The following is a 23,406-nucleotide window of genomic DNA, read 5'->3' on the forward strand; positions in this document are numbered from 1 at the left end:
GAGCTATGTTAAGATCTTCTTAACACTAATCTAACATAATATTTATTAATAACATTCAAATGTTATTTACAGAGTGACTAGGCCTTTGTGACAAATTGTGCAAAGCAAAAAATACAAATATAAATATATTAAAAATATTTGATATATCCCGCGAATAAACTAGGCATAGGAAAGGTAGGTCATCTGTTATGCCACAACTGTTGACATTACAATTTTTTTTTGTTTTTTGTCGCATCGCGTGGCTAACTAACCGTTGAGTTTTAAGTGGATTTAACTTTGATATTTTAACAACAAGCGGCAAATATGTTGAATGAATTTCATGTTTGTTTGCAACTCATGTTGACAGAATGACATGGCGACCGTTAGGCCAAATATTTAATTTAAATCAGTGTCACCGGCCATTAAACAATTTGTGTTGGTCAACTGGGTATTAAAGTGTTAGCCCTGGATTTTGAGCATAGTTTGGTGTGGCAATTGTCACATTGCTTTTGAACTGGCCACGAGTGATGGCCTTCTTAAGACACGAAACGAATACGATTTTGTATGAATTAGGCAGATTTACAAGTCAATTGTGATCTATATTTTGTGATACACGACTTATGCTGTTAACCGCTAATTATTTAAACAAAGTGTTCAAGTTTATTGTTCAAATTTATTGGCAATAATAATTCTTTAAATACTATTCGGAAAATGCATTCCTTCGGGGTTGAAACTGGGGCTCCATGTGCTGTGCATGTCGTGCAGTTTTGTCGTGACACGCTTCCATCTCTGAGCGAGTCCATTTAAACTACATGAGCTTGTCACAAACTTGCTAGTATACAGTGCGAATGCAAGTAGACTACAAATTATAAATTAAATTCAGCGCTGCCAGCTATTTGAAATGGCTTCAAGTGTTGCCTCTGCCAGGGGCTCTATGTGGGCTTGGGCTGTGGCATGTGGCGGATATGGGGACTTAATCTTTGGAGCTTGCAACCAGCTGCCTGCGGTTCAGGTAATGCTCGCTTTGCTTATGTTTCATTTGCCAAAAACTACATGTCGGTGCCGGGGCCAAGTACCTGTGCATGTTTTCATTTAATTTGAAACATTTTCTTTGCCTAAATTACAGAATCACATAACTCGTGGACCGTGGGTGGTGTTTCGTTGGGTGGCAGCTCTGTCCGCTGCTTATATAAGACGCATAGCTCGTGTCACTCGCTCGGCTTATCTTTTATCGGGGCAAATGTCTTTGTTGCCTTCTCTTTTCGAGCTGTTGCCGACGGCCAAAATTGTGTGCAAAAACGTTTTATACCTGGGCAAAAAAAAATATTAAACAGGAGCAAACGCACGCCGAAGACTAAATACCCTTGTAAACATATGGGCTCTAACCTATAGGCTTTTATAGTCAAGATTTTCTTTTAGGAGACATATGATAACATATAGTAAGCTGATATGATTTTGCAGATATTTTAGGAAATTGTTTGGTCAAGGTTAAAGATGGGCACGAAGAAGAAACTTGGATTCTGTCACTAACGTCTGGAAACAGAGAATTATTATACTCTTCCGGCTCGTGTTTGATACAAGGACCTAATTTCTGACTGTTTTTTCGTGTGGCAGCTATATGACATTGTGTTTCAAACTGTTCGACTCCGACATAGTTACGACCTGTGACATAAAGAAGATTCTATGTAAGCCTTCAAATACAACAAAGCAATAAACAAATGGATTATCAGTATGATGGACCTCATCAAGAATATATATCTCATTTATGCGTTACATATTTCATGACAAAACTATAATATCCTTCTAAAGGGTATAACAAATTTAACAAAAACAAAGCCAGACACACGGAGCGACAGTTTATTTCACACGGGAGCTCCCGGCTAGGACTCGGCGGCGGAACTCGGACCAAGACCCGGCGCCAGAGCCGCACCCGGAACAGGAGCAGGCAATTTACAGCTACGCGGCCATGTGACTTACTAAATCAACTTGGGTTGTCGCTCGCCAGCCGTTTGAAGCTGAAGTTCGTTTGTGGCAACAAAAACAAACGCTTCTAATGCGCGGGCAACGTTGACGCCGACGTCGCAAATGTCAGCTTGACAAATCGCGTGCAGAAATCTGCGAAATCTTTATACCCTGAACCCATTGCAAATAGGTAATGGGGGTAAATTGGCTATGTTCAAATGAATGTAACAGGCAGAAGGAAGTTTCTCTGACCCCATTAAGTATGCATATATTCTTAAACAGCCTCATCAGCCGAGTTGACCTAACATTATCCATTGTCCGTTATTTAAAACGCGTTAATAATATACTACTAATGCACTAAAATATCTAATTATCGATAACTTACCTCAAAGGAGACACAAAATATTGTATGGGGACTCGTATAAAATATACACAGATCCAAATCATTTTATTATTCGAATACTTCGCCTCTGTTTCCTAGCCACCATTAAACCAAAATGTTGCAGCTAATGCTTAGGGCTTTGGTAAATATGTATGTGTATTTGTGCTTTTATGTGTGTTTTTTAGTATATGTTTTTTGTATAAAAACAGTTAACAATAGCAGCTTTGTCCTGGGTTCAGGGTATCTTCTAGTCGAGCAGCCCTGACTAGAGCATTGTGACTTTCTTTTTTTGCTTTTGCTGCTCATTTTTGAATGTTTCTGAAAGCGTTGGATTTGACGTCTCCAAAGCTGCCGCCACAAGCCGCAGCTAACAATCGGATGGGGGATGTAGCTGACGTGCCTCATGTGTCGTTGCTGTGTGTGTGGGTGTGTGTGCGTGTGTGTGTGTGTGTGTTGGCGCCTCTGCCGCAAATGCCACACGGCATGCCGACGGCGCCTCTTTGGGTAATTTGTTGTGTTTGTCTTGCCGCCGCCTTTTTCACTTCGCTGCCCCTTCCAAAACGTGGCTGTGGCAAATTTTTTGATTAATCAAAGGACATTTTCGTTTATTTTTTTTGTTAGGGTACTTTCTTTTTTTTGTTGATGCGTTAAAGAAGCCCGAATTAATGCAAAAATGATGAGTGGAAATTTGTCAAGCTTATTTACTTCCGTCATTTAATGGCCCGGCGGCACATTGACAGCAGCGACTGGACCCCAGCACAGACAGCGGAATTTATCTTTGTTTGCTTTTTGGTTGGTCTTATTTTTTGTCCTACCCGAAGCCATTTTATGCATAATTTTCGGGCCAACTCCCTGCATGACGTCCATCGGAGCTGGCTGGCTTTCATTGTCCGCCATTTTTACCTGCGGCCATTGGTCCTTGCATATTTTAGCCGGATTTGTCATAATGCGTTGAATATTTTTCTCGGAAAGGCTCCAATAAGTGCTTGCCGGCAAAGTGTTTGGGTGTTTTTTTTTTTGACGATGTTAAATCGAATTTTTCGGCTGGCGTTTTTATTTTTTGTGGTCCTTTTTTATCAATCATAACCAGGGTAAACGAATTAGTTGGGTAGTTCGGAAATCTATGGCATAGGCTGTTTGGTTGGTTCTTATTGGGGGTTAGCTGCGTGTTTGTAAATCAACTGAAAAGAAGAACATATACTTTTTTTTATCGGCTTAAAATGTGTACACAATTATTATACGCTGGATTATATTCGGAGTTTATATTATATATTTTTATACCCTGAAACCATTGAGAATGGGTAAAAGCGGTAGCAGTAGGTAGTAGGCAGTAGGAAGCATCTCAGACCCCATTCCGTATATATATTCTTGATCAGCATCAAAAGCCGAGTCGATCTAGCCATTTCCGTCTGTCGGTCCATCCGTAGGTATGAACGCAAGAACCTCAGATCTTATAAGAGTGTACAGGTATATAGAAATTCTTGCAACTTGCGCTAGATGTCCCAACCACGTGGGCAGCCAACACACATATTCTTTAATGACTTCTGTCTTCCTTAGCCGATCTTGATAAAATTTTCAACAGTAGATCTTATTGTGCTATAGAATATTTTTATATTCTCAAAAAGTCAATTTATTATTATTTTTTATTTACTTTATTTATGGCTATGTGGTGATAGCGGGAAGGTGGCGATAGCTATAAAATGATAGATAATTGATATATTAGTATATGCTATTCTATAAGCTACATGTAAAGTTTTGTGACTCTAACTATTATAACTTACTTAGATTTGCTCAAAAACAGGATTTAGATATCGATTTTTATCGATTACTTGGAAACGGGACAAGTTATCGATTATCGGTTACAAACTCGTACTGCGCGGGCATCAGGAGGACCTACGTTCTAAATTGTAAGTCCCTAGCTCTTATAGGTTCTGGGAGCCTTGCGTTCATACATACGGGCGAACGGACAGACAGGCGGCTATTGATGCTGATTAAGAGTATATATACTATGTGGCGTGGGAGATGCTTTCTTCTGCCTGTTACATACATTTGCACAAGATCATTATACCATTTTTACCATTTTGAATAGGTACAATGTATACAAGTGGGACTTAGAAAGGTTTTAAGCAATATATGGGCTTACAGCTAGAGAAGCTAGAAGCTAAGGACTTGATTCGAACGAGATACAAAAAATTTGCGTTTGGGTGCATGGCAAAATAAATATAAGAAAAAATACAAATTTAAATCAAAATGTCGCATGTACATTTGTCAACCAAATCAAATCAACTGAACTCTATTTATTATGCTGTCAATGTGCATAGTTAATCGGATATGGCATATTTAATCGGATATGGCAAATTAAATCGGATTATTACCAGTGTATTTATATTAAAAATATAGTTATTTGATTTTAAATAATCAGCGTTTGGGCCTGTTATGTTTTGTTTATATATTTATATTAAAAAAAAAGAAACCAAAATAAATGTTAAATATTGCTGCCCGGCTTAGACTTTGGCTCATTATATGCGATTCCGTGTTAGCACCTATAAAAATTAATGTTGAATAAAAATAAAAGTTCTGCTTTGAAATTTATTTTTATATTTCACGTACATCGTTTAATACAAATACATTAACACTTCACATTTATTAATTATGTTTACTTTTATTTGCCTTTGATTGTGTTTCAATTCATTCTGTGTGTTTGTTTTTGTTTTTATTTGTTCGTGCAAATACATATACATATATACTTATTTATGCTGTACGTATGTGCAAATTGTTATTCATTAGTTATTATAATTTGTATCTTTGTAATAGATGTACATATGTGATTCACGACTCGTGCATGCTTGTTCTTCCTCAACTATATCAAATTTTATTTGTTATCTTTTTCTTTTTTTAAATATATATATTTTTTGTGCTTACACACATTTTGGTATTACATCAAGAAAAATCGCTAGAGCCGGGTCGAAGAACTGTTTAAGCTTATTCGGATGGGACTCTGCAATTACTATATAGTTAATATATATATTTATATATGTGTATATGTAAATATATATACAAATTCAACAGTTGCCTTGTTAACTTTTCATTTTTCTTTCTTTTGGCGTAGTTGGGCGCTAAAAAACATCCCATCGATTTGTCGCCTTGACTGGACTTAAAATGCTTATGTAAAATTAGGCTAAAAGAAGGGCGGCCAAAAGGGACAGCTACTAACTCAGAGTGCAGTGCCAGCGCATCAAGGACGTCAGACACAGCAGCCAGGCGGCAAATGTAGCTGCAAATGAAAAAATAAATTTATTTATTTATTTCACATAAAAATATTCGACTTAAAGAGTGTCAATGGAAGTAAATAATATATTAAATACGAACATATAAATAAAAAAATTCGTGTATGGATTCAGGTAAGCCCGTTTTGAAAGTTTGACCAGACTGGTCACAGTTTACTTTTTGTACTTTTTTTCAGAATATTTAGAATTATTCTGAAATGAAGTACGAATTATACTTGATTCCTGACTCGCGCCCAATATCTTACGAAAAATGTTTGATATTTTTCTCTTCGTTCAATTCAACAATGAAAAGCTAAAAGCATGAGGAAACCAACATTTCGATAATAATATGATAATAAATATGTATACACTAAAAAAAAAGAATAATTTAATAAAATAAAATTTATTAAAAAGGAAAAAAATAATAATAATTATATATAAGTAATAATATAATTATAATTAATTAATATATATTATAATATTACAATATATACAACTACTTATTTTGTTTTTTAATTTTGATTTATTTTATATATTTATTTATTATATGGTTTTAATTAAAATTATAAACATATAATAATTATAATTGAAACGGAAAATAAAAGGCTTAAAGAGGAAGCTATTAGTTTTTTTTTAAAAAAATACTTTAAGCTTAGGTTTGATTATTGTATGGGCAGAAAAATCAAATTGCATTTCAATTGGAAGATTATTATAGAGTTAAAGGATCGCAGGCTTATATCACGCCTATGAGTTCCCACAGTGAAAGGAAAATTAAATTGAATGGACCTATTCGGCACACGAAAATTAACGAGTGCAAGAAGGTGCGGAAAGTCAATAATACCCACAATTATATGTTTTAATTATATTAGGAAAAAAAAGGAGAAGCAAATAGAATAACTGCATAAAAAAGAAATAAGAGTTGAAGAAAGAAAAGCTAGAAAGAAACAACGAATAATTAATGTAATTATAAACATGTGTATAGATGAAAAATCACTTTTTATAAATGAGAGGACATCAGCCTGGCCGACTCACCTGCTCGAGCACTGGCACAGGTGCCATTCTCAATCAGCCGCTGATTGTAGCCGCTGTCCTTGAGCGCCAGTATGGTGGTGCGTATTGAGCTCTCACGGCGCACGGCGGGCAGGCCCATGATATCCGCCACGCAGCGCAGATCCAGCATCTCGCTCTTGCCAATGAAGCGCTTGTCGTCGAGGTGCAGGCGCAGTTGCAGATTGCTGGCATATAGCGCAAAGCCCTCGACGTTGCGTGTGACTTCATTGATTTGCGGTTGCAGCTGCATCTGTGGTGCCTGCCACAAAAGAAAATCGACACATTAACTGTATTTAAAAGCAAACCTCGCGCAATCAGTGTCGATGCGCGCATTGGAATTGGCGGGCCACATACCGCAAGTAATTTGCGATTTGCATTGCACATGCAATCAGTTAAGACCACGGCCACAGTTATCTAATGTGGCGAGCGTGCAACGGTGCGAATGTGCAACGTGCCCCAAATCTACTTACAGTTTTGTTGTTAATGTACCACGTAAGCCTCGCCGCTGGATTTGACCATTCCGAGCTGCAGTTGGCCAACAGCGTATCGCGGTATTTATAGGCATGCCGCATCCCAGAGATGAATGGATCGAATTTTGGCAGCACTGTGAAGCAGATTGAAGCCAGTTATTACAGTTTCTAAAATCGGGTTTTGCCAAAAGTTTTCTGTTACGATGAGTCGCTGAGCTTGAAAACTTTTTTGGGATGCACAGAAATGCACATAACTATAAGCCAGTTCAACTGTTAGAATGGGGCTTGCATGAAAGTTCCATTAGAATTAGTCATCAGTTTTAAAATGGCTTGACTTGGACTTTTAGAAAAAGGTTTGCATAGGTGAAAAGTGTCATTAGAATTACTCCTCAGTTTCTAATTAGCGTTGATGGTACCTGGCTTGGCTTGGGCTTAAAGAATACCAATTACCTGAATTCCACTTTTGCTTAAGAGCTTGAAAATATATTTAAATAAATATAAAATTAAAAGAAGAACTGTCAGGAACAAACTGGCTCTCGTCATCTTCTTTTTATACCCTTGTAGAATTTATTATAATTTTTTCATAAAAAGTGAATAACATAAAAGGAGAAATCTCCGATCCTATAAAGTATATTTATTCTATATCAGCTGATATGGCAATGTCCGTCTGAAACGTTGCATATGTCCGTTTTTCTGTTGTCTTTCTGTCTTGCTGTGTGACAACTATATTATACAGCTGCAATATGAAAGATATGTCAAAAAGTAGGTTCTGATATATATTAAGATAACTAAGATATGATCCTCATATATGTAAAATCTTATCAACGTCGGACCACTATATCATATAGGACAGAATGGTGGAATAGTAGTAACTTATATGGCAAAATATTCAGTTTTCAAAAATATTTTCAACAAACTCAGCATTTTCATATATGTATATGTATCTGAATAAATATCTGCTAAAGGGATATGTCTACAAGGGTATTAAATCTTCGGCGTTCGAAGACATCCTTACTTTCTCGTTTTGATTTCTGAATATTATAGAGCACTTATTGATAATCCTAAATAAAACATGGATTGGCTTACATACAACATAAGCAAAGACTAAATAATAAATACGTAACATATTTACAATGAAAGTAATTTGTCTAGAGTCGATAAAAAAGTCTAGAACGTTCCGGTTTTACCATCAAACCGGGACGTTCTATAGAAACCTACCGACTTATAGAATACGAACCGGCCAGGTTAAGATCATCATTTAAAAAAGCCAATTGTACCAAATTCGAACAACATTATAAGAAATATGCTCAATATTATCGATATCGCCGACTATCGGCTATCAAAAAAACCAATTGCAGTTAACTGTCGAACGTTTTGCAACTCTGCTGCAATCCGATTCCATGGTTTTGGTGTCTAAAACGCTAATAAATGTTTATTTTTAGCTCTAATTTAATTTTTTTTTAATGATTCCTATTTGTTCCACTTGCTGCTAAGGCTTTTGGGCTATTGTTAGTTCCGGGGCTAATTGGAATCCAACACAAATGTTGCAACTGAAACGTGAAAATGATTTGGCTGTTGGTTCAGCAGGTGTTGTTTGCAGCACACCGAACCAGTTAGGTAATTATCAGGCCGCCAGCAATCTAAATATTTGTTCAAAGTGTTAATTAATCTTTACAAATAATTGCCCAGGACAAACTTTTTTGATGAAAGCAAGAATAATTTGGTTTATTGCGTCGACACACACAGACACAAGCACACACACATACAGGAAGAAAACAAAGTATCCGTCACCAGCAACCAGAAACAACAACAACGACCAACTCGAGAACGACCACAAAACACTGAGCACAACAGCAACAGCAACAAAAGCTGGCAACAAAATTTAGCTTGAGCCACAGTCAACTGAATGCCGACTGCCGCAGTTGTTGCTGTTGAAAATTTGTGAAATATGCTAAGGAGCCGCAGGCGGAGGCGTGGCTATGCTCTGGGAATACGAGCGGGTGAGCGCATGGGGCCATCAAAAGTCAGGCAGTCAGCAGTACTATAAACTTTTTAATTGACTTAATACAAACCACTTTGGTGAAAAGTTTTCTGACCTGTTTTCGCCAAGTAAAATTTGCCATGGCGTTGCCAGACTGTTTGCCAGTGCTGATGATTGCGGCCATGTTGTGCCCCTTTTGGTGGCGGCCGCATCAGATGGACAGGTCAATGTTGCAGGTGTGCGGGACGGAGTATGTTCAAGGTGTACCCGTTGTAATGACGTACCGGTGGGCCTTGTGGCAAACAGAGCTGTAACTGTGCAACAACACGCAGCATGCGGTAAATACGAAAATTTTACGAAAACAAAGCAATCAACTCGGATAAATAAACCAAAAATACCAAAGTACCAGTAAAACACAAAACAACAGCAGCAGAAAGGAACTCAAAATAAACAGAAAAACAAAAAGAATACAAATAGCAAGAGTTATCGTTGTGTTGTCGACCATTAAATACCCTTACTTATGTAAACAGAGTTTCTGATATTTATTTGTGTAAGGTCAGCTACACAATCAAAATTCTCAAAACACAGCAATGTTCGACGGGTTGTGGGTTGAAGTACTGGGATTTGTTTGAATAATATATTTTTAATATATAATATTAATTAAAATTAAAATATATATTGCTAATACTGGCGACCTTTATACATCTATTATTCTGATTTTGGCGACCTTTCCATTTTTTAAATATTTAAAATAATGTGCACCGAAAATAAAAAATAAATAAAAAAATATCAAAATAAAATTGTTATACTTATATATATATATATACATATATATGTTGGATTTGGCGACCTTTCCATTTTATAATTATTTGCCCTCGAGCCAGACAGACAAATATATATATATATATATTATTTATAATATTTTATAGAGGTCAATATACAGGAGGCGAAAAGAAATATAAAAATATAATAAGAAAATATTTATAATATTAATAAAAATAGTTCTAATGATCACAGTAAAATAAATTATTTAGTAATAAGTATAACAAAAATAATAAGAATAATAATCATTGGAATGGTAACTTATTATTAACAAATACTTAACATTCTGTTAATTTAATGTAATGCTGATTTTGGCGACCTTTTTTTTGTTATTGGCTGGCTCGAGGTTACTTAGTAGTATTTAGTTAATATGTTAATATTTAAAGTATAGACAATTCCAATGCGATGTAGTAATCCATAAATAAAGAGGTTTTTAAATATAAACTCAATATTCGATTTTTAATTCTAATGACAAATATAAATGAAAGTGGGTGATCGGATTATTTACATAGAATCGGTTATTTATCTATGAAAGTTATACGCAATTCTGATCAGAGAAGTTAAATAAGAAGAAAAACAGCTTTGCAATGTTATTTTGAAATAACTTTCTAATCGAATGACCAATTATATAGAAGGAGACAATGTATTTTATTTTTGAGCCAATACAATAAATGTAAAAAAAGAGAGACAGTCTACAATAATTCGATTAACCGAGATATTTAATGGGTTCGGAAAAGACTTGCTCAATGCGTTACAATTTTCTTGTGAAAATTATGATACCCCCCTCTGCAAGTGTACAGAAAAGAAATAAGAAAGCCAAAGTAAAGAGAGGAAATAAACGACACTATAGGCAGTTGGGGATATTGCTTGCTGCCAGCTTGAATGCTAAACGAGACCAAAACCGACAGCAACAACAACAACAACAAAAACAATGAGAAGAAGAAGCAGCATACCAAACAGGTGTAGCATTTTGGGGGCAATCCTGTGTCCGGTCCAAAACACCGCAAATGATGACCCCATATTAAAAACTCAAAAGTCAAAAGTGCTTGATGGAGTAGCACGAGCAGCAGGAAGGAACACGGGCTTGACCTTAAATATATATATATATATATATATATATATATATACATATATATTTGGGGAATCTCTGAAGTAATTAGGTGTGCGTGTGTTGGGCCTGGCCCTTTGTGGACACAGATCACATCCTGTGCAAACTTTCCAAAACTTAATCAGTGCCAGGCAGCGACACATGGCACGCAACTAAGCGGAAAAATATTTGCAGTGCAAACTTTTGTGCCCACAACGAGTCGCATCATCAAAGAGCACAAGGTGATTGCCGTTGGAAAATCGAGACATGGTCCGGCAAACCACTTTTGCCTGTTTTGTCAAAGTTTTTCAGGTGGATTCGATGCGCTGGGCGATGGCACTTCGGTGACAAAAATTCCCAAGTTGATTGTTGGTCTGTCAGCAGCTTTGCAGCCGTTGAAACAAAAAACTGGCTACAAGCCACTGCGCAACACCACACAACACACAAAACACTACACTACACTACACGGCACAACAGGGCTGGGGCATTAAGTCGAAACTACGTGCTGCATTGGACCTGAGAAACATTGTTTTATGCAGTTGGAGCAGCAGCAGGGTTAAGGTTAGAGAGGGAGAGTGAGAGAGACAGAGAGAGAGAGAGTGGGGGAGAGGTAGGTGCCCTTAAACTTTGTCACCAGCTCGTTGATGAAGTTTGATGGCAGCGTTGCTTGGTTGGCTTTTATATTCGGTAATGTTGGCTCCTCATTTTATATATAGCCTGGATTGTCCTCTTTATGGTTTATATTTTACACAAACACAAACATATATATTTGAATGGCGAATGGTAGGTGGCATATGCCAAAAATGGCTTACAACATGCTGCAAATTCAGTCATTTCTTTTATATGGCGGTCAGTTTATGAGTCTCTGGTTGGTTATTTAAAAATTTTCATGTTTGTAAGTTAAACATGACAATCTTTAAAGAATATTATTAAAAAAAAAAACTGTTTGGCTTGATTGGTGATAAATTCACATAGCAATCCGCAAGATATATAGTAGTTATAGGTGCGCTAGATCTGAAGAGTTAACCTGCTAAATGTGAAATTCAAAAATCTATTCATATAGCACAGACGGCCCACTACTTGTGCCAGTAGCGTATAATTTAAGCGTACTCATCAGGTAAAAACACTGCAATCGTTATGGCATAATAAAGTTAGAATGGCATTGGATCTAATCTAGTCATTGTTATTTGCATGTTGAACAAGTTGAGCGTGGCTTACTGGCATACCTAAGTACAATAGATAAAATTCAAATTGACATGCAAATAGCACCAGACAACAAACAGGAGAAAGCAAGGCGTGGCCCAGGGGAGTAAGGCGAGTACGGCAAGGAAAAGTATTCGCAAACATCTACAAAACATCCAATTAAAGGCGAAATTCAAGTACGAAAATGCGAATTCAAATTTGATTGTTACGCGTAAACAAATGCTTAAGTGCGCATTATGCAAATCAATACTCTTAAAGCAGCATCAATAAATAAAAGCCAAGCACCGCCTCATCTCTCTGCCGACACGAGTTGAAGTAGCAACAAATCGCTGAGCAGGAAAATTGCGACAAATAAATCATTTTGAGCCGCAATCGCGTACGCGTGCAACAAAAGACATAAGCAGGCTATTTTCATTTGCGTCAAATGACATTGGGCCAGAATCAATTGATTTGAATTTCAAAGCGGAGCAGCATACTCCGCGTACAGGCCAGGATAATCCAGGCCAGGATAAACCAGGCCAGGCCACAACCGCCGCGGCAGCGGCAGCGGCTGACTCTGCGTCATGAACGTTGCCAATCAAAGCGAGTGCGAGTTCAAAATGGCGGCCATCATTGCCCGCGGCGCTGACATTAACAAACCCCAACTACAGCTACCCAGACCTCAAAAATGGAGTTGCTGTGTTTATTGTACCCTTTATTAGTAAGGGATACGAGGGCCTCTTCAAATTATGCATAGAGTATGTATCAGGAGGAAGATATTATTTCCATGAAGTATAATTATTTCTGATCTTGAGCAGAAGACGAGGAAGCATCGATCTAATTTAAGTTCTCGTCTTTCATGCTTCTATCTATTAAATTGATAAATATCAATCAATTCCTTGAAGTATCTGTATCTCTGATTTTGAGCAAGAGAGGAAGACATGTAGATCTAATTTAGGTTCTTATTTACTATGCTCGAAAAATGATTTCGCTCGATAGCTTCTTCGATCCCTGGTTCAATCGATATATATAGGAATTTTCGAATCTCTTAAATAAATATGTATATTTTCAACATAGAGCCGGATTGGAGAATGTCTGTTTAGGTAAGCATGTAGTAGAACACTTATGAGGTAGTCAAAGCTGGTTACAGGGTATCAGCCAGTCGGGCACACTCACTTGAGCTCACATTTTCATGTTGTCGTTGTTTTTGTTTGAGTTATTCCAGTTGTCTAGTGCTGGGCTGCACGTGACAACGACACTGCCGCCTTTTTGGGGGCAGATTATAAATTGATTCGTACAAAATTCACAATTGAGCTGAATTTGGGCGTTGGCGGGCGGTCGGGCGTTTGGGCGGTCAGGCAGGCAGGTGGGCGCCAGCGGGGTGTGTGGGGATTGTGGCATAGACTGCTGGGCGCTGGGCCAGTCGTTCTAGATTTATTAACAATCATTACTCATACAAATGGCTGAAGCGTGTCACAATTTTGCAGCATTTATGCGGCGTCCTTTGAACTGTGTACGCGCCTACTGTGACTGCCGCTCGGCGATGATAAATGAAAAGGAGTTGAGCTGCCAGCCCCGCGACGCCCCGTCGCAGCACCGCTGGCGGCGAACCGTGCAGAGACCATTTATAATTTTATTAAGTGTTTGCAAAATTGCACATAATTTGTTGTCTTTGTATGTGACGCACCCACACACACACACACGCACATAAATCAAACAAGTAAACAGCAAAAATTACAAGTGCGTACACTCAGAGAAACACGCCGCTCTAAAGTCTGGTATGATGGAGATCAAATTTATGATGACTGCTTAAATTTTGAGTACATCTTTTTTGTTGTTCGTGAATAAATTCTTTTGGACTTACAAAATGAATAAATGAACTAATATCACTTAGCTAAGGAAATAAGTATATTATCTTTTATTAATATACTTTTTTAAAAAAAATAATCGTAAACGGAGGCAGAATATTTCTAAAATTGAATTGTGCAGTTGAGAATGGTATTCAGAATGAGCTCAATACATTATTGAAAAAGTTGTTGATATAATACTTTTATTTTAAGTTGAAAAAATTTACTTTTAAATTTTTTCGTCCTTGGAATAAGAATTAAATTCAAAAAATTTTCTTTAAGAATGGATTTTTTTTTAAAAAATAGATTTAACTTAAGCTTAAGAAATTTTGCTTACAAGATGTGAAATTAGAAATTTCATTATCTGCTGAAGTAATTTCGGACCTAAAAATTTCCTTGAAAAAAACTTCTTGACAGAAAAATAAGTATGCATATCTAAGGATTAGGAAATTTTATCCCAAGTACCAGATATTTCGACTAAGAAACGTTCTTAAAAGAGCTCAGATTAAGTAATGTCGACATATAAATGTTCTTGAAAAAAGATTATAAATGTTCTTCAAACGAATTTCATGTCCATCTTTTGAATTTTCGATTTTATAAAAATATTCTTGTAATGATCTTAAGAAATAAATATTGGCCTAAGATTAAGAAGTATCGACTAAAAATCTTCTTGAACAAAGAGTTTCGAGCTCAGTTTAAGAAATTTCAGCATGACACTTTTCATCGACATCATTTGTACTTAAACTGGGTGAACAAAATACTTAGTTTATTTTTCTGGGTGTAGGGAACGTCCTGTGACAGGACACGCTGCAACGGGCAGTTGGCAGTTGGACTGTGGTGTTGGTTTTGCTACCTACCGCCAACGGTCATATTGGCCGCTTTATCGATCAGTTTGAACTCGGGCGCATCGCCGGACACCTCGCAGCGGTACTGGCCCGACGAGTGCACATTCAGCTTCTCCAGCTCCACGTTGCAGATGAATTGATTGCAATGCGACGAGCCGTCGGCAATGGTGACACCTTTGACGGGAAACCAATTTGTTGTCGGCGGCGTTAGCGGCGAGTATCTGCAAAAACATAGAAAACGAGTGAGTGAGAGCGAGTCAGTGTGCTAGCGGGAAAGCGCTAGCGCCTTTCGAGTTCGAGTGCTGCGCAAAAATCGAATCCATGAAATATTTATGAGGCGTATGCAAAAAGGTTTTCTTTTCGGTTCTCCTGCATCTGTGCTAACGTTGCGGAATAGAAATCCATCGATTTGTAGCCGCATTCTGCGTAGCTCTCACGATTTGCTCGACTTTTTTTTTACATATTTTTTTTGTATTTTTTTATTATGAATAACGCGGGTATTATGCCGCTTTCAATGGATGCAGCAACTGCGGTTGTGCTTGAGGCTTAGTACTTTTGAATAGCTCCAATTTAAAAAAAATACAAATGGAATTACAATTAAATTCAAATTGGGGAGCAAAAGTGTGTACATTCGTTTACCAGGGCTGCACAAATTGTGCATAACTTAACCAAATGCTATTCGGACTGCGCTCTTTGATCTCTAGAATATTGCATAGTTAAATTGCAAACAAATAAATACAAAATTTAAGCTGAAAAGAATGCTATTTCTCCCGATGCATATTTTTTGTTCTATTTTGTATATAATATATAAATCTATATCCGAAAGGCCATTCGGAATTTAGTTAAAATATTGTGGCTTATTAGGTCAGCTTTTTATTTTATTTTTTATTTAATTTTCCAACATATTTTTGTGTTTTTTTGAAAAAGTTAGTTAATAAAGATAATTATAAATTAAATTAAACAAAATGAAGCCTTATCAACTAGGTCCAAAGGCAGAACTTAATATTAATTGTTGATCAATAAGGCAATCTATTTTAAAATCTTAAATAGCTCTCAGCCCTTTTTTGTAATACAAATGCATTGCATATTGAGCACTGGGCTTATTGCAATTAGAGTGAATATGCCTGATCCCAGTAGGGTAGGCTTTTTGACACATTATAAATTTATAGTTACATTTAGTTTTATTTTCAAGCTACCGTTAAACATAAACGGGAAAAACCAATTTAAAAATAAAATAATTGTTAAATGAAATTTAATGAAATTATTTCGCAACGGCGTTCTATTTCGCATACTCTATTGTTTTTTGTAATGAGTTTTGTGCATATGGAAATACGCTTTCCCTGAGAAATTTTGTATGTTGCCAACATTTGCTATTGAATAGATTTTTGGCATACCACAGGGAATTAAGAATTGTATTGGCTTTTATTCTTCATTATTTATATTTTTTAAATTGTTTTATAATATACCAGCGGGTATTCAGTGGTCTTTCTTGGGACAAGTTTTTGCTATAAGTTTTAGATGTCACTTTTTTACACATTTCCCGCCCTTGGGATATTAAATGTACCCATACTGTTGCGCGCATGAAAATTATTTAATATGAATATATTTAACATAGCTATTTTGAAAAATCAGTTTGAAGTCCATCGAATTAAGAGACAAAAGTTGAATACAGTTTTTTTCGTCTATTATAGTATTGTGGTGCGCGCCATGAAGCCGAAAATTAAAGGTATAAAGTACTATTCAAATGAATTTGAACAAAGATCTTTGTATATTCAAAGCTGGATGTCAGTCGTATGGTAAAAAAAAAGGTTAATACAATAATTTTCCGCCATTTTTCCACACTGTTGGGTGGAACATCCCAAAAACCACTTCTTGGCGGGCATCATCATCATAAGCTAATTACAGTATAATGCTTCCCACCTTGTATGCTTGCGGCTGGGCGTTGACCACTAATCAGGAATACATATAGATGCCATTCGATTTGGATGCATATAGCTGTGGTTCCAACATGCGAATTCCTTGATGTAACCCCAATGACAATTGCATAGCATTAATTCAGTTATTTGCTAACGAGTGCCAGTCACATTAAATTCCATAATAATATCACGGCTAATGCGCCCAAAGGTAGCAGAAATGCAACCACGGCCCCCACGGCCAAAATGTGTATCAAATTTGATAGCTTGACATGTGGTTAACTGAGATTTGGCGCATTATTTTGGGCGTCGCATGCTGCGTCGCCAATTATGAAATGTAAGCGAAACATAAACCGTACAGCACATGGCTTTAAAATCAATTACAAAAATCTGAGCCTAAAAAAGGAAGTGTACAGCGCGAGAATTTTGTGCTCGATTAAGCCTGACCAATGGCCAACAATTAAGTCAGTTAAATAAAAAGTGCGCTTCACACATATTTGAACGTGAGCTGGCAGTGGGGGTGTGCGAGGCTGGGGGGCTACTACACTGTCGAAATGGCAACGTCACCTGAGCGCAATTGCTGGCGCCCATAAAAATCCATTTCAATTAAGCATTTAAATTAGTCGCGACACTTTCAAGCGATCGAGTGTGCAACCCCAATGTGTACCCCAACCAACCCGCACTTCCCCTGCCACGCATTGTTGCGGACAGTGTTGCAATTTCATGACGTTTTCAATTTGCACCATAAAATCTGCATGAATGCGCCGGCACACTCGCTGGCCATTTTATTATTTCCAGCCAGAACCGAAAAATATTTTTATGACTGTTTTTCTTTTTGTTTTTGTTTTATTTGTTTTACAGCCGCTGCAGCAGTTGCCAGTTGCCAGTTGGCAGTTAGTAGTGGGCAGTGGGCAGTGGCAGGGGCACTGGGCACTTACCTGAAAAACTCCTGGCCATCCTTATACCATTTGACCGAGTTGAGAGTCCGATTGCCCATCTCATAGCTGCAGAACAGTTTGGCCTTTTGGGCGACATCGATAATGCGCGGGACGGAAAGGTTCGATAGATGCAGCGCCTCAATGGGCTGTACGGCTGCAATGGAAAATGCACACAGTTATTGCGGTTATTTATCAATAGGGCTGTTGATAACAGCAGTTATTTTTAAATGTCTTAAATGCATATTAATGCTGTTAACAGCCCAGTTAAATGTGAGCAAAAAACTACGAATAATGTCAAATTGTTCCACCTTCTGTGCTGTATACTGTGTCGAGTACGTATTATAGCAAGTATTGTGATGAATCAAAGATATTTACAAAATTTTAAAAATAAATTTAAAGTCAGTATTCCTTGCATTAATCGGCCATAAGTGAGCTTTTCCAAAAGCACGCATATATTACTTTGATCATAATGGAACCTAAGTTCCATCGGAGAAAAGTTCAACCTTTTTACATGCATACAACTTTCCACAATTTTCCCTATTATTTCTAATACATTTTTACAAAATTGTTTCACATTGTCTATGAAGGAAAAATTTAAAAACTTTTTTCATCAATATTCCTTTCTTTATCTCACGATATAACATGTGTTGGGATTATCAATTAATCAGTCTGTCAATCATGACAAGCAGCCTAAGGAAGTTCAGGTCTTTCTGCGCCAAAAAGTGTGCTATAGTTTTGAAATATTTCACTCTCCGATACATTTTTACAAAGTTCTTTAGAATTGAGTCCTCAATCAGTTAGTCAATCAAGCCAAAAGGTTTTATTTGAGTAGATATCATTCAGGTATAAGCCTTAACTTACACGCCGAAAGTTCACTATTGTCGTTTAGTGCATCCTAGCTCTAAAGGCGTGGCTTGTACAGTGATTTTCAATCAGTCAGTCAGTAAATCAGGACAAACTGTTTAAAACCATTTATTTATCTAGTGATACAATCTTGCTTACGTTTCTGCCTGTGCAACGGTCGACAATCATTCAGTTAGTCAATCAAGCCAAACACTCTTACTAATATGGATATCATACAGCATACAAATGGTAACTTAACATACATCACGAAAGGTATATACTGTGATTGACTGCATGGTTGTTATAACGGTTTGGCCTGTGCAGTGATGGTCGGGAAGGAGTTAAATATATATATATATGCATGTTAACATTAATTTATGCTAACATTTTTTGCTTGGCACTTTCTGTGCAGCTTTTCATGGCTTTGACCCTGCTCAAGGGTCAACACTTTTATTTCTCGCAAATGAGGACATTTTATTTTTTCGCATATTTATTATTGCATTTAAGGCAGTTGCGCAAATGCAGGCCATGAATCAAATGACGGCCGGCGTGCTGAGCATGGCTTTTAATTAAGTTTATTTTACTTTTGGCCTGATAATAAAAATTACTGAAATGGGCGCGACCAAGGGCAGAGGCGACTGAATGTGCTTGTGGTATTGTAATTATTAATGTCGCCGGTTGTATTTGTTCTTGTTGTAGCATGTTTTTATATCTGAACTATGAACTTTTGTACAACCGACAAAATAATTAGCCAGCTGCTATCTCCGCTCTCACAACTCGTTTCTCGCTTTCCCTTTGTGTGTTTGACTCTTACGCTGCGGGCGGAAGCAACAGTTTTTTATTTGTTTATGCGTCCGAGTTCCGTGGCAGCACCGGATTTAATGACCCTGTATAGTCCTGCCCAACGGCTTGAACGTCCACTAATTACAACAAAGAACAGACAAAACAAAAATTAACTTATGTGCTCCATAAATTAGCACCATAATATAACTTATTCCGGTTGCTTTAACGACATTTACTCAGGCAGAACTTTCGGATAATTTGCTCATAAAGTTTGCGGCTATTATAATATAATTGAATAATTCGAGGAGCAATAAACATTATGGACATGATTTTAGATAAAAAAACACAAAATATAAAATACATTGTATGTATGTTTGGAAACATTAGTTTATTATATTGTTCTTCGTATTATTTAAATTAAAAGCTGCATATAGAACTTAACAATTCTCTTAATAATTCACAGTTCCTTAAAGGTCTATATATCTATGTGTAGTTTTTGCTTAGTTCTTGAAGCTATCATGGTATTAATTATAAGGGAATATACTTATAATAGTAATAATATAGTCGCATATAGAGCTGACACTAGGTATAGCTCTTAATAATTCACAGTTCCCTTAAGATGTATATAAGTATTTGTATTTTATGTTCACAAATTCTTATTTCCGACTTTTTCTATGTGAAGTTAGTTGTTAGTTTTTGAAGCTGTCATGGTATTAGTTATAAGGTTATTCATATTTAATAGTTGCGTATAAAGCTTACTCTTGGTATAGTATAATTCACAGTTCTCTTAAGGTATATATATCAATTTGTGTGCTCTGTTTCTGACTTCATCAATGTGTAGTTATTTCCTAGTTCTTAACGGTGTCTGGTATTGATTACATTATTATAAATAATTATATAATATTTCAGATGGTTTTTCTTTTAATATAGTTTATTATATGCAGATAAAAATTTTTTTATTAAGCTGCAGATAAATATAAATAAAATCAAGCATATTCATCGTTTTATGGATCGTTTATAGGATCGTAGACGCGTCGGTCTGCCTGTTAAATACCCTTGCACAAAGTCAAAATACCCGTTTTGTGTATATGAAAATTGGTATATTAATCATCTCCTTTATGGTTTTCTTTTTTTATTTTAAATTTTATTTAGTATTGCTACTCATTGTTCGTATCTTTTTAATTTCCTTGCAATAAAATTACGATGTTTTATTGCTTTAGAATTTTCTATTATAACTTTTTATGCGCTTGTGGAGGGTATTATAATTTTTTCATGAAATGTGTAACGAATCGAAGGAGTTATCTACGACCCCATAAAGTATATATATTCTAGATTAGCATCAATAGCCGAGTCGATATAACCATGTCCGTCTATCCGTCTGTATATTTCTATGCGAACTAGTCTCTCAGTTTGAAAGCTATCGTTTTGAAACTGTGCATAGGTCCGTTTTTCTGTTTTAAGTATAAGGCCATCATATAGCTGCCATAGGAACGATAAGATAACTTAAGCCAACTCTATATGCATACATATGCAAAATCTTATCAACAACGGACCACTATATCATTTAGGAAAGATCAGTTGAACAGAAGGATCTTATACGGGAAAACATTCTGTTTTTACAGATGTTTACAACGAACTTAGCATTTTCGAGATTCACTATTCTCACATATCCTTAAAATGGAAATGTCTACAATATTATTATGTTTTGGTGTGCCGAAGATATCCATCCTTCTCGTTGTTACTTTAAAATGCATTCACAAAAAAAAGCATTTAAAATCAATACTAAAATTAAAATATATATTATGTAAATTAAGCATACATTTGGTATATATAAAAAAAAAACAAAAAAAATGCATTTTATTTTTTTTTTATATTTTTCTTCATTTGTTTATCTTTATGTTTTTTCAATGTGTTTTATTTGTTTACAATATTGTTTTGTTTGCATGTAAAATTAAGTATGTCTGACATGTGCGATTAAGTACTTATATTGTTGTTGTTGCGGCTGACAAAACATTAACATGGCTTTAATATTTATGCTTTCATAAATAGCTGAAATCCTGGCTGGCTTAAAGCAATTTGCCATTTGGAAAGTTACTCGACAAATTGCTTTAGGCCAGGCCAAAACCGAGGCGCATTACTCATAATGACGAGCAAAAAATTCGATTAGCTTAGAAAGCAATTAACATGCTAAGCACACACACACACATAGTCACACACACACACACACAGACAGCCATGCATACAACGAAATTAAAAAGGATTTGTGGAGCAAATGACGAGGGCATTTTGCCGCAACTATATAACATGGCTCGGCCTAAATCTGGCTCAAGTCGTTGCCGGCCACGTCGTGCGTTTGTTATACCCTGAAAGCATTGAAACTGGATGAAAAGGAGCTTATTGTTTTTATGTTAATGTATGCAACAGGCAAAAGGAAACATGTTCGTCTCCATACGGCGTATGTATTATTGATTAGGATGACAAACTGAGTCGTTAACAACTTGAAAATTGCAATATATATACTCGTATATTATACACGGCACGACTTAATCATATCGATATACATATGACCGTGCTTACCTAACATCGATAAATATCGATTTTGTACTATGGTTTTTTAAGCACTTGGAAATAATAAGAGTTATAGACTCTAAATTTGGTATCGTATATACAGATGATGAATACTTCATTTTTTTGATAACTTTTTCGTTCTTATCAAAGTAAATAAAGAATTGATGCCATAATAAAGCACTGACAGCAAACAGCGAAGTTATTCAAGAATGTTTTTTTAGTGTGGGGCTAGGCTGAGTACAAACGTGCTTGTGTAAATATGTATGTCCGGCCGCTCGAATGTTTGTACCGACAGCTTGTCGCTGTGCTTAGGGTATCAGCAGGTCGCGTACTCCCGTGTAGGGCACTCTAACTTGTTTTAGCTTTTTCTTTTGGCTCGCTGACGGATTGTCGGGTCAGTTAATATCACTCAGGCATGAGACTTTGTTGCCTTTGGCGACGGCCACACACTGACAGACAGATAGCTGACCATGTGTGGTGCCTGGCGATGAGTTGGCCAAAAGACCAGTTGGCCCATAAGATAATGAATGCGTTGACGTTCAAGCATTTAATGTGCCGAAACAATGATGAATTAGTGACGAGACAGAAATTTCTCAAGCGCGAAATAATGAGGCGTTTGCTTGCCACCCCCCGCACCCCTTGCAGACACTATACAAATTCACTGCCAATGGCCCGCCTACTGTCTCGTAGTTACAGTAACAATCATGGCCCAAAATTCACTGTGCGGGCAATTTGCTTTGAATTTAGTTGATTGCCGGACGGAATTTGGCGCCATTTGAGCTCCCTCTCTCTGTGCGTGTGTGTGAGAGTGTGTGTGTATTGCATTAAATTCACAGCAGCAGCTTGCTTGGAATTTTCGATTAAAGAATGTCGCCCCAGCGAAAACCTTTTGTATTTAAATTCGAACGCCAAGTGCTTCAAGCGTTTGCTTATATCAACTTCAATATACTATATCCAAATATATGTATATATACCTAGGTATCTGTGTCTAATGTTAGTTCAGAGGATCCCACATGCTGTCGCCGAGGTAAATTTGTCTTTGTCATCGCCTTTGACATTGACATGTGGTTCACTTCTTGCCCGCCCATCGACTGGCCCAGCCACAGCCATCAGGAGACTGGGGGCGTTATGTTCATTGCTTTAACTTTGTTGATAGTTGAAGTTGTAAGTTCCTGTCTATTGATGGGTCCTTGAGTCTCTAAGCACCTGTTGCTACCCTATTCAAACTTGTGCATATTCAAATGTACTTGTTAATAAACATTAAAGTAATTTGGTAATCATTTTAAGACTTTTTGCAGTTTGAATAAAATAATAATAGTCTCAAGCATCATTTCGTAAACTCCGAGTATACTCCGTTAGAAATAATTTATGCAAATTAATCTATTATTATGATTCTTTAGTTATTAAATTAAAATATTTTTGTGTTCATTAGTTATTTAAATTTGACTTCATGTATATGTACTTTATTAAACTTTTATAAGATACATT

The 23,406-nt window shown here is 36.5% G+C and overlaps 1 protein-coding gene and 1 long non-coding RNA gene across 4 annotated transcripts in view; one reads left to right on the forward strand and one right to left on the reverse strand.

Annotated features, from left to right (window-relative positions):
- LOC135438276 (uncharacterized) overlaps positions 1 to 5,950 on the forward strand; it is a 39,304-nt gene extending 33,354 nt beyond the window's left edge. Inside the window, exons 2-3 of the long non-coding RNA XR_010437868.1 lie at positions 5,433 to 5,724; positions 5,787 to 5,950. This is a non-coding gene — a long non-coding RNA (uncharacterized LOC135438276). The remainder of the gene's footprint in view (positions 1 to 5,432; positions 5,725 to 5,786) is intronic.
- beat-Vc (beaten path Vc) overlaps positions 5,462 to 23,406 on the reverse strand; it is a 66,521-nt gene continuing 48,576 nt past the window's right edge. For all 3 annotated transcript variants that reach the window (XM_064696537.1, XM_064696535.1, XM_064696536.1), the window contains 5 exons: positions 17,725 to 17,878; positions 14,886 to 15,094; positions 7,110 to 7,243; positions 6,622 to 6,898; positions 5,462 to 5,597 (listed from right to left, as the gene is read on the reverse strand). In XM_064696537.1, coding sequence (XP_064552607.1) covers positions 5,533 to 5,597; positions 6,622 to 6,898; positions 7,110 to 7,243; positions 14,886 to 15,094; positions 17,725 to 17,878 — 839 coding nt within the window. In that variant the 3' untranslated portion in view covers positions 5,462 to 5,532. The remainder of the gene's footprint in view (positions 5,598 to 6,621; positions 6,899 to 7,109; positions 7,244 to 14,885; positions 15,095 to 17,724; positions 17,879 to 23,406) is intronic.

The sequence above is a fragment of the Drosophila montana genome, unplaced genomic scaffold, assembly GCF_035044405.1.
Source record: "Drosophila montana isolate Dmon_TW-CO22-7 unplaced genomic scaffold, ASM3504440v1 contig_3848_1, whole genome shotgun sequence".
Lineage (NCBI taxonomy): Eukaryota > Metazoa > Arthropoda > Insecta > Diptera > Drosophilidae > Drosophila > Drosophila montana.